At 46.6% G+C, this 12,006-nt stretch overlaps 5 protein-coding genes across 5 annotated transcripts; all 5 read left to right on the top strand.

The window, feature by feature from the left end:
- Positions 1-229: 229 nt before the first annotated feature.
- Positions 230-3,631, top strand: SARC_06971 (hypothetical protein). Its single transcript, XM_014299084.1, has one exon. The coding sequence runs from the start codon at positions 298-300 to the stop codon at positions 2,413-2,415; it is 2,118 nt and encodes a 705-aa protein (XP_014154559.1). The 5' UTR covers positions 230-297; the 3' UTR covers positions 2,416-3,631.
- A 5,342-nt stretch (positions 3,632-8,973) lies between these two features.
- Positions 8,974-9,444, top strand: SARC_06972 (hypothetical protein; the record flags this gene model as incomplete). The annotated part of the gene is made up of 2 exons (XM_014299085.1): positions 8,974-9,109; positions 9,218-9,444. 2 exons carry the CDS (start codon positions 8,974-8,976, stop codon positions 9,442-9,444), a joined length of 363 nt encoding a protein of 120 aa, XP_014154560.1.
- A 59-nt stretch (positions 9,445-9,503) lies between these two features.
- Positions 9,504-9,799, top strand: SARC_06973 (hypothetical protein; the record flags this gene model as incomplete). Its single annotated transcript, XM_014299086.1, has 2 exons — positions 9,504-9,659; positions 9,686-9,799. 2 exons carry the CDS (start codon positions 9,504-9,506, stop codon positions 9,797-9,799), a joined length of 270 nt encoding a protein of 89 aa, XP_014154561.1.
- Positions 9,800-9,805: 6 nt separating this feature from the next.
- Positions 9,806-10,943, top strand: SARC_06974 (hypothetical protein; the record flags this gene model as incomplete). Its single annotated transcript, XM_014299087.1, has 3 exons — positions 9,806-10,139; positions 10,237-10,638; positions 10,675-10,943. 3 exons carry the CDS (start codon positions 9,806-9,808, stop codon positions 10,941-10,943), a joined length of 1,005 nt encoding a protein of 334 aa, XP_014154562.1.
- A 448-nt stretch (positions 10,944-11,391) lies between these two features.
- On the top strand, positions 11,392-11,772 carry SARC_06975 (hypothetical protein; the record flags this gene model as incomplete). The annotated part of the gene is made up of 1 exon (XM_014299088.1): positions 11,392-11,772. The coding sequence occupies one exon, from the start codon at positions 11,392-11,394 to the stop codon at positions 11,770-11,772; it is 381 nt and encodes a 126-aa protein (XP_014154563.1).
- Positions 11,773-12,006: the final 234 nt, after the last annotated feature.

A 12,006-nucleotide genomic window follows, 5' to 3' on the forward strand; every position in this document is an offset into this window, starting at 1 on the left:
ATTAATAAATGATGAATCTGACTTGAAGATTAATAATACTATATCGTTTGATGTGCACATATAGTAGTAGTATCTGCAGCCAATTTCTCATGTTCAAATATAGACTATATACTAGACATTTTATACAAGTTCAACCTTTCTATCGCATTCACTACATCCTAATGTACACAATTACTTGCTATCTGTCTCCATCGATCAATTATTCACACCATCATCGGCTATTTTATCCTCCTAGAACCCATCGTTACCGACAACAAGTCGAATCAGTTCCTCAAAGCGTCGACCTCTGCTGCAGCGATGTCGAGGGGCGGCAACTCACCACTGCGCATGTCCACCACACACCACGGAGACTTGCAACAGATTTCGTTCGATTTCTCCGCTTCCGCTGAGCCACGTGGTTCTAATAACAGATCACAGCCCGTGACCCCCCGGCGTCAGAAGAGTCTGGATAAACTGCTGGCCAAAGAGCGCGAAGGCGCGGAGCGAAGGCGTTTGCGCGGGAGTGCTGAGGCGAGCGATGCCAGTGATGCGGAGACAGAGTTTGTGACGAGTGAGAGTGACTGGGATATGAGGAGCATCGGAGGCACCACTGCGGAAACCTACGCCTACGCTCAAGACCAGATAGAGGAACGCGCCAGGAATCAGGACGATGAGTACTTGCAAGCCAACCAGGAGTCTGGTAATGGGTACAAACAGGTCTACGAAGGGGCTAATGATGCGTACAACCAGGGGTATGACGAGAATGTGGTGATGGGCGTGGGCCAGACCCTGGCCAATGCACGTGATGCTATGAATGGCGACTTCTACGATGAACAAGACAATGGCGAGTACAACGGAGAGAGTGTGGGCTCGGTCAGCAATAGCGAGGACGAACCGGGGGCCTCAAATGGGCCTATGGATGCCGATGGCGGGGTGTTTGCGGCTTACTTCAAGCCTGCAAGCCAGCTGAGCAAGCCTAGTTCTCTGCGGTCGGTGCTGTCCACCATCGCCGATACCGGAGACGATACGTCGGACGAGGGGGCCGGCAACGTAGACCCAGCGACGTTCAGGGGTGTCGTTGCGAAGACGAAATCGCAGTACAGCAATGTCAAGCCACACGTGATGAAGCACTCGTCAACAGGCAATGTACTACAGACAATATCTTCAGATGCTGAACTCAGAGCTCAACCTCGGCCCCGCCATCCGAGTTCCGGTAACGTCGCGCCGTCTCGGCTGGCGTCTACATCCTACAAGTCGCTCAACAGTGCCAGTCCCACCCGCTGTACCGTGCCCTCAGGCAAGGACAAACGCAGCCTGAGTGTCAGCGATGCACGCAGGTCTTCCCTGTACCAGACACACTCGAGCGATGTGCTCTCTACCAGCAGTTCCATGGGTAATATCGTGAGCGGTAGCAAGAGTACAGACAACCTGCACGCGTTGGGAGTTGCGCCGAGAAAACAGAAACTCAAGCCACAGCCTCGGCCTATGAGCACCATCAATCCGAAGATCAATAGTATCTCGGGCAACCAGGCGAGGAGTAATATGAGTTATAAGTCAGGTACTCGAAGTAGGCCGAAGAGCACCGCGGGGTTATCTGATATCATTGGCGCGTATGGGAGTGCCGGAATGAACGGTTCTACTTCTGATGCAGGGGTTGGTTATTCACGCCGATTAAACCGGTCTAATTCATCTGGGCAGTTAGATGGGTATCAAGTCCAAGCGGATGGGTATGAGGGTCAAGGAGAGGTTTACTATGGCAACGCCCAAGGATATGATGGCAACCAAGGTGTTGATTTTAACAGCTATCACGAGTATAACAGCGGGAAGTATAACGGGAACAGTCCGCACTACCAGGAGGGCAACCATGGCAACTATGGCAACTATAGCAACTATCCGAACGACCACGATCACTTTCACGACAGTTACTCCGATTCCCACTCGACAGGATACGGCGGCAGCAATAGCACAGCCAGTCTGATGGGCGAGTACGAGAACCTGCTTGGTCGGGAGAGTATGGGTGTACCTGCGTACAGTGGCCTGGTCAATAAAGACCCACCCCCTGTACGCGCGCCACCGAGCGTGGGTTCTATGTTAAATGTGGATACCAGCAAATCGTACGGCAGTCAGGAGGGGAGCGGGAGTAGCACCAACAGTGTGGTCGAGCAGTCGCGGATGGGCCGGGGCAGGGCCAGCAGTTCGAAAAACATTCCAAGCGGCAGTTACATGGAGGCGGATGCGAATGGCCAGGGTGTGGATGCGAGTGAGAAGTTGAAGATGAGAGAGACCAGCCAGTCGAAGTTACGGTCGGAGAACACCATGTCTGGTGACTTCTCGAATGCGCGCATGCGCAAGAAGAAGTCAGGTACCTCCGGATCGGATAAGAAACGGAGGACAATAGTCATGCTTAACTTTGTAAAGCCCGGGAAGTCGAGTTAACAGTGTGGCTAATGCGCTTGGCCATTGCTTGCCAATTGTAACTATAACAAAACTGTTCTTGTATGGGCTTGTACCGTACCGAGATGGGTATTGAAGCAATGTATGAAAAGCGGATAGCCCGAGCCCAGAACTGGGGCAAGACACTGTGATAGCACGGGGATGTAAACCCATTCTTATACATTCGTGCCGAGTTCTGCTAACCGTTGGCGCAACATGCAGGATGTGCATCGACATCTAAGAAATACCATATCTATACCTCTGCCTTGACCAGCCAGAGCGCTAGCAAATGGACTACACTGTACACACCCACCTTTAATTGTCGTCTGGTCCTGTCTCAAACGGAGCACACGCACATACAATCAGTGCTCCCGAGAAACTACATCAGGTCTATTTAGAAGTTGTATTTAGCTGTGATAGAAAATAACACATAGTTTCTCTATATTGGGGAACATAAACACGTTGTTTCTCCATACTTGGGTGTCGCCTGGTATTGTATGGCGTAGGCTAATCGGTATCAACGCTGAATGCCAGCATTCAGCCGCATTATACACAGCAAGCCTTCCAGAACTCGTGCGAGAGGATTCGATCGATATTACACGGATATTGATAGCCAAGCACGGAATGGAGATGAGCACACACGTCGGGCCATACAATCGACACCGACACATGGCAAGTCATTCCGTCGGCGAGAAAAGGGGATGATTGTGAAGGGCTGTAGCGACGCTCGACAATACATACGAACACACACACACAAATCATGTGAGCGGCGTGCGAGCATGGATACTTACGTATATACGGGCAAAACGATGTGTCATGCACGTGCGCAATCACGTTCTCGTAAACGTTTCCGAAAAGTATGGATGCGCGTGTGTTATGACGGAAATGCACGTACATAAATAAGCGGTTTGCGTATACTTGCGCTCTTTAGCAATACACTTACGCAACTGCGGTATCACCCACGTGAACAAATACATACACATACAGATTTGCAAACACGTGATCATGCATGTACACGAAAACATGCGTATACACTTACGCAAATGATGAGTGCGCGTGGATGAAATTGTACGCATAAGCGTGATGAATGCGTCAACGTACACGCATCCGAAGGGGTATGCGTGCTGCGAGCGACAGTCCCCAGGGCTTTATGTGAGCTATCAGTTAGTGGACGGTTCTTCGCAAATTGTACATGAGAAAAATAAATAGTAAAACCTCATATGCTTTTGTATAGCGCTCATTTTTTTGTGGCGAGGTGTTGTGGGTGATATAAAAAGCGATATTCTAACTGATTGCATTGAAATTGCAATACATGTTGTGCATCATGAATATAAATTGAGATTAGAGTAGTTCCTCGATATTCATATGTCGCGAGAGTTGTTGTATTGAGCCGGTACGATTAATTTTGATGCTCAAACATTTAACGGACTCTGACGTTCACACATTCTCCGATTTAACGATCAAAAGCTGTCTGTTTCGATACTGTAGACTTAATACTGGCAATACGACTCCACAATATTATAATTTTTCCACCTTAATTCTGGAAATATTAATATACCAATAGTTGTAGCTTCGAACATCCGAGCTACAAAGCAGAGTGGTGGCGGTGAGAGACAACGCAAACGTTAGAAACCTCCTGCAAGAGGCAGCTGTTGGGTTGAAGAAATTCTGCTTTATATTGCATTTGATTAACTTCTGCACGATAACCGAACGATATTTATTCTACGGTATAGTTGAGAAATCATGGTTGCCAAAACGTGCGATTATCAGTGTAGCGGGGATTTTCGATATTCTATGGATGTTTCTTGAAAGTCATTCAGCACTCATCCTGTTTAATATACTTTCCATAGTGCGAAATATGTGCGACCTACCTAAAAGAACAAACTCATTCTCTTTAAGTCCTCGACGGCAACTACAAACCCCATCTGCTAGGAAGACCTCTTTTCGTTTACTCAGTCATCCAGCGTCCAGCTTTAAATTTCAATTTTTTTCTTATGTCAGTCACCTTCATAGAAAACCGTCGCCCCGCAGTTCACAGGCCACACATAGTTCAATTAATAGGGAATTATAACTTAAAACATACAACTAGTTGCGTATTTTTTTTTCTCGTTCTTACTAACAGTATGGTTCAAACCCACGGTTTATTATTTTTGCAATTCAAATTCGTTCACGAATTAGACCTCCACGCCCACCTGCTCCGTCGGTGTACGTTCTCATTGCCGGTCGTGTCGTTCATTTGAAACACACACTTGCGACAGCCAGTTCGTGCAATTCCTCTGGGTGACTGAAGGCGTCGTTTAATCGTACCTCAGACCCTTTTCTGCGTTCAAGTTAACAGCAGATGTTTTGACAGCTTGAACCACTGATTCCACTATCCAGACAACCTTCAATTGCCGCGTTTCCATTGTACGTGGAGGGTACAGGACAATTTTTACCAGCGATGGTTCATTCAGTGCACGTTCTGTCGAAGCTGTCGGGGAAGACGGCACCCCCGAAGTGCCAGCTACGAGTAAGTCAGCGAGTACTGCGATGGTACTCAAGGTGTTCGTGTTGGGTTTCTATTGATGACTTGATGTTATTGCAGTCCCATCAAAGCCAGCTGCTTATAAAAACTTGAGAAGTTTTTTTTGTAAGACCTGCATATTAGCCAGCGTGAAGTTCTTGTACGGAACGTGTGGACATTGTAACATACGAACACTGATAAAACATATATACAGTAGTCACTCAGTAATACAGTATTGCTGGTGACTGTGGTTTGTTCACAAATAGACAACAGTAGGCACCAGCCAGTCATACCTTATCTGTCACATGTTAGTTGTATTGTTCGGACGAAAATCTGGAGAAGTACGCTACTGGGATTAATTGGCCATCTCGGCGAACAAATGGGCACCCGCCTATCCCAACGAATTCGTACGCGTTAAAGTATTACACGAGTTGCTCGTGCATTTCGGGTTTAGTGAGCTATATAACGATACAAAATTCTCTTTTCCTACACTGCAAATTGCAAAGCTAAAAATATAATGACATAAAACTTCTACCTTTGAGTTATAAGTCACTTCTATTGAAACCAAAAAGAGGGACCTCTAATACTGTGTTCTTCATATCTAGCTGTGCGCTAAATAGAACATCATTATTGGCATGCTGGGTATGAGATATAATAATGGTGTATCACTTTTGCTAAGTTCATACTTGAAATACAGTTTGGTACTTATGAGGCTGGTGCACCTTACACACCCCAACTGCCGTGATCGAAGGATAGTAACCTTGAAGCGGACGTAGTCGTCGGCAGCTTAGATACCCAAGACAATAGTGCATAGAGAACTAATGCACATGGATGACGATAGTTGCGTGGGGATGGCAAGCGCTCTAAAGTTACACTAAGACAAAGATAGATTGATGGAAACGAACCATATGCGACCGGCAAGTGGGTGATCGATGAGGGAGAACTGGGAGTCCGAAATAGTTGATGCGTGAACGACGTGTTAGGACGGCCACGACTGTATCGCACATGACAGCAGTGGGAGGGGAAGTGACGGGAACGAGGAAGTATAACATAGGTAAAGCATAAACACCAAGCTCGAAGGGCGAATGCGGCAGGTGGTGGGCACATACGTTCAGGTTGCGGCCCACTAAACGATGAAAGGGAGATGTGGGCGAGGAACTCACATCGCAGTGTGGCCACATAGTAAAAGATGTGGCGGACCTAATGCCTCAGTGAGACAGCTGTGATAGTGATAATATGCTCTCAGGGCAAGGGATAGAAGTAGCGATGGCAACCCGGCCAAACAGAAGACATATATGTAAAGTGATCGACATATCTGCATGTATATGCTGACATAAATTTACCATGAAATGTACATTTGACATAAACAAGAAAATTCCGTACGTTTTCACTTTGTTAATTTGATCAATTGCTTATTGATCTGGGTTGGTATTTAACCGACGCCAACATTTGGATAAACGACATATCACACATATCGTGATGACCATGTCACGACATGGTGACGTCAGGTCCGCTAAAGGTGACATCAGTGGATATCAAATATAACTAAACGAATGTCCTACTGACATTTTTCCGATCCATTGATCTCAGATCAGCCAGATAGGCCAATACGCGATTGATTTGAAAAGGGGTGGTTGTAGTAGCAGTAGTGACAAGCACCAGGATATGGACATTGAGGTCCAAACACCGGCTGATAGAAGAAGGGGACTAAAATTTGGTTTAGGACATACATATGGATATTCATATGTATAAATATGATTCATGGACTAGCCTCGTTTTCTTTGTAGCGTAGATTGCCGGACAATGACCAAGTATTTTGTATACTAGTCAGTAGATGTGACAGAACATTTAGCTTAATTGATAGTAAACTACGGGTAAGGTCTACTACAATTACAGACTACAAGTAAGACTACAAGTGCAAGATTTATTAAAATTACTTATTTCTTTTCTTGCATGGATAGATCACTGATTGAGAATACACTTCTGATCACAACTACACTTCGATTCACACTTCCAATCACGACTACGTATAGCTCACTAGCTCCATGTAGGTTTACTAGTTGGTAGTATGCCGGTATCTTTCAACACCGACCCACAGAGTCAAGGACGCTCGAAATCACGTCGCACTCCTGTGATGTACTACGGGCGTCGGAACAGACCGATCTTGACTTTAGTTCACGATTGGGACGTAGAGAAGTTTCAAGAGAAATACACATGACTGATCCCCCGAAGCGGTTGAGCTGCCTGTGATGTACTACGGGCGTCGGAACAGACCGATCTTGACTTTTCTTTGCGATTGAGACGTGGAAAAGTTTCAAAAGAAATACACACGACTGATCCCCAAAGCGGTTGAATTGATGTATTTCCTTTTTCCATCCAGATTAAGCTGGTGGCAACTTTAGGGACAACTAGTACGGTGATTGAGGTTTTGAATGCTGGCTGATTGCTTATTAGGGCAGTGCAGCCCATCTGAGGAAGATGCAGCATAGTGCAAAACTGTTAAAGGAGACACGCAAGCAGAACATACCTTCTCAAACGGATGAGTGCTTTAAGCTGTTCTTCTCTCTGATATGGACAAGTATGGCGTGCTGTCGGCTGTCTACCATCTATGCCGGTGCGCAGTGATTGCGGGGGTGCTATGTTGGTACAAGTTGTCGACGGCAAAGATGTGGTCGAATCGTTCCAACTGGAGACCGTACCCCGGTCAAAGCTGCTGCTGGCCCGCGCTTTACTCTCTTTCTGTGTGACCAATGTGACTTTTCGGATGACAGAGATATTTGGCCTCATGGTAAACATCCTGCTGCCGAACCGGCCAATCAGAACCACCCACAACAAAGGAGTGGGACGTGCAGGCAACTATGGCTGACAAAATAATTTATGAGGCACGAGAACACATTATATAAACAATATCACCGAAGACAAATGTTGGGACTACACCCAATTTTGATTTGCCCATGGCACGTCCAAGCCTTACAGATTCCTCACATATGGTGACGGATTTCTGGAAAGCGTACGAGATGGATTGGGCTAGCCGTGCACGAACGGATGAGATTCCACATATGACAGCGGGTTATCCAGACCTTCACTTTATCGATATTTGGATTCGGGAAGCAATGAATTAATTAGAAAAGAAACCACTTTAGAAACCTTTTGTCTATATCGAAGGCATGGGTTGGCAATATTGCGGAGTGTGTGATGGTTTGCAACTCAATGGAGAGCTGACTACCTTCGACGATGACATACTTTTTACTCCTACAGGTCGCTGGCGACTACGCCCAGCGGTGGAACACATGTAGATTTACCTTTACCAGTGTAACTGCTGATTTCCAACCAGCCGCATGGCTCAACAGGATGGTCGTGAGTATCCCACGTCCAACCTACACCTGAGCCAGGCTAGACTATTCTCTCTCAGTGGGGCGAACCGAGCGCGAACGCACTTATTTATCTGCGTTTCCCCCCATAGTTCCGGTCAAAGTGCCAAAATACCTTTTTTTTTTCAATCACGAAAATACCTTCATTTTTCGCATACATTTTCCTTATTTAGGCATATACTGATGGCGGCAAAATAACAATTTATAGGCCGTATAAACCCGATGTTTTAGTCTACCGTCCCGATTTATTCAGCTTATATTCCTATTTTTTGAGGTTGTTTGCCCTATTCCCGATTTATATTCCCGATTCATACACCTGTTTTTTGTCTTGTTTTTTTTTTGTCAATGTAAAATTTGTTTTTTTCACAGGCTAAGAAGCCCAGCTGTACCGTCCCGATTTACATGATTTTCCATTCCTAATTTTAACAGTATATAATCCTATTTTTTGAGGTTGTTTGGCATATTCCCGATTTATATTCCCGATTCATACACCTGATTTTTGTCTTGTTTTCTTTTGTCAACGTACAAATTGGGGTTTTTTTTCACAGGCGAAAAAGCCCAACTGTACCGTCCCGATTTACATGAATTCCAATCGTATTCTTTACAGTATAGAATCTTATTTTTTGTGGATGTTGGGCATATTCCTGATTTTTATACCCGTTTTTTATCTTTTTTACATGAACGAAAATGACAAATAACGATGCTACCCGACCAGACGAATCGAGTAGTTGCAGCAGCGACGACGACATTACAGTCGATACGGATACGAGTTGTGACAGCGACTACAGTGGCGACGACGACGATGACGACAATTCAACAAGCGGTACTGTGTGGACACCAGTGGCGGTAAAGAATCGCCCAGCAACCGGCATCATGCCAATGTGTGGACTGACAAAAAAGGGGAAACTGTAATTTATTCGCGTATACGCAGACGACTGCTACAGTGGGACGAGCGTCATGTTCGCAAAGCTGGAGAAGGCGATTGACAAAGTAGCACCGGGGACGAGTGTCATTGTGCGACTGTTCTTTATGAACGGACCAAGCGAGAACCGAACGCCGTCGTGGGCAACGACAAAAGGTGAGAAGGGGACAAACGACTGGAGTAACGCATCAGAGCTATTTAGAAAGTTGACCGTGCATTTGCGCAATGAAAACTGATGCTTCCTATTGCAGCTTGGATTTGGCTTTTGGAGCGAGTTCCACGTGTTGGAATTACAATGAAACCAGGCATCAACTTTCCGAGTCCGGCACAGGTGGATATACTCTTTGATATTGTCAACGTCAACCGCGGCCCGCCACAGGTCACCGTGAGCGTGGGTGTGGGCGACAAGAAGCGTGTGCTCAGCGACAGTTTCCGAACGCATTCGACAATGGTATATTTTACGACTCGTTCATGAAGACCAAAGGTATTGAGTCGGCATATGAGACGAGCCTGTACAACGGATGTAAGTACAACGAGCGCGTATATACAATGAAAGGTGGGGAGTTCTCAAACGGCGAGGGTAAATTGTAGGCGATTATGGACACGACCAAATTGCTGATGAAAGCGCGCGCCATGCACTACATTCTACCTAACGGAACATCGGGCATCCTGTCGTTCAGCAGCTCCAAGGTCCAGGAACTGTCTGAATACATGGGGTATCGCCTCAAGGTTACGGCTGCAAGTAAAAACGCCGACGGGTACACTCGGCTCACAGTGTCCAAAGTAGGCATTGCGCCGACACTGTACGATCTGAACGTCGTGCACAAGGGTGTGACGTTTGAGCCAACACTGCGAAACCTGAAACCGGGGGCGAGTCGATACGTGTACGGCAAGATTATTGTTGGTGATAATACACAGTTCCAGGCCGAGGGTACGCGGTATCTGGAAAAATGCCACTGATGTAGGTTTTATAGCGGTTGGTGAAAGCGCCGGCAAGACCGGGTAGGGCAAGAACAGCATTGCCACAGGGCAGTATGCGGGCAGTGTCTCGCAGGCGGCAAATAGCGTCATTCTCAACGCGTCGGGCGCCGACCTCAACGCTACAACCGAGGGGCTTTTCGCCAGCCCCTTACGCAACTTGAACTTGGGTACCAATGTACTGTACTATGGTACCACACCGGCCGAGACCAAAGTAGTCGAGCTGGGGACGTGCGTAAGTGATTATCTAAGGTGGAACGGCAGCAAATGGGTATCCGGGGGCGACAAGGTGGTAATTGCGTGCGGTGCGGGTGCCAACGACCAAGCCCAGGGTGCTGTGGCCGTTGGGTGTAACGCAGGTAATTTGTCGCAGGGGCAATTCGGCATTGCAATTGGCGACAGTGCAGATTTCAGTTCACAGGCAGCCAACAGCGTGATTCTCAATGCGTCCGGTGTTGTTCAAGATGCTGCGAATGCGTGATTTTTAGTCAACCCCATTCGCAACGAACATCGTGCGGATCAGATGCTGTACTACGATACCAAGACACGGGAAGTTGTGTACAGTGACAAGCCAGTTCAGGGACGACAGGTGGCGTTTAGGACGTGTGTAGAGGTATTTGCTGCACACATCGGCAACGTGCGAGACCTTGGTGAACATGTCGATGCGCACGGCACATTCGGGATATCTGTTCCGCAAGACGAGCAAGTTCCTCGAGGGTCTCGCCGTCAAGAACGACGGCACGATTCGGAACATTGACAATTGCATTGTTAGCAATTCGTACGGCCCGTACAATTTGGACGGAAAGTATATTGTAAATAGCACGTTTTGTAACAACGGACGTGTTATTGAGAGATTTACGAGCTAGAAAAAAAAACGAATAAGCAGATTTGAGAAAACTACATGAAAATGAGGCCGTGATTATTTCATTCTCATTCTTACACTATCGATTTACAAACATGACTAAGCGTGCAATTCAAAACAAAATTACACCTACCACTAAGCGTGTATTCGTCGATGTGATGAATACTACACCTCGCGACACTAGTTCACCTCCCAATATCACTAGTTCTGTTTTGTGTGAATTATTCGCTATCTTGCACCTGGACTCAATATCTTGGTGTCCAAGTCACCCGACGGCACGTGGAACCCCACCACCATTCTTCAAACCCCACCAGGTTCCTATAATCTAGTGTTTAAGCTTGGGATGAAAGATGGTGCGAATACCGGGCGATCACGCTGTGTCGGGCGTGACCATTGGGTGGCCATGGAATTGCACCGCAAGATCAACGACCTCACCAGACCGCTAATCTGGGAGGAAAACAACAAGTTTGTCAAGACCGTGCTCCTCGTCGAGCAATCTGGAAACAGTATGGGGAAACCAAAATATATCGACGCACACCCCGGGTGTATCGGGAACAACCCCAACCTCGCGTTTGTCGATGAACGCCATTTTGGTGTGCGAAACGCCAGGACTAGAAAGAACATAGGTGGGCTTCTGGACGCGACCATGCACCGCATTACGTCAATCGGGATTACGGCGTTAGCTAGCATCACACGCACCAACGGAATTTACACTATGAACTAGCGTTGTGGTTTTTGAAGCACATACTGCGACTAGAGATTAATAGAGAAATATGCACAACACGAGAAAATTTCAAACCGGCAAATTTGCATAATTTTTTTATATCGATTAATGAAACCATTACATACCAAATCTACAGTTTCATCCAAAAACTGTGAATCCAGCAGACTATAAACAACCAATTTCTCAAAGCACTTGCCAAAAGCAACTAAAAACGTGCAGACAGAAAAAGCACCC

Source organism: Sphaeroforma arctica (assembly GCF_001186125.1).
Source record: "Sphaeroforma arctica JP610 unplaced genomic scaffold supercont1.525, whole genome shotgun sequence".
NCBI classification, from domain to species: domain Eukaryota; class Ichthyosporea; order Ichthyophonida; genus Sphaeroforma; species Sphaeroforma arctica.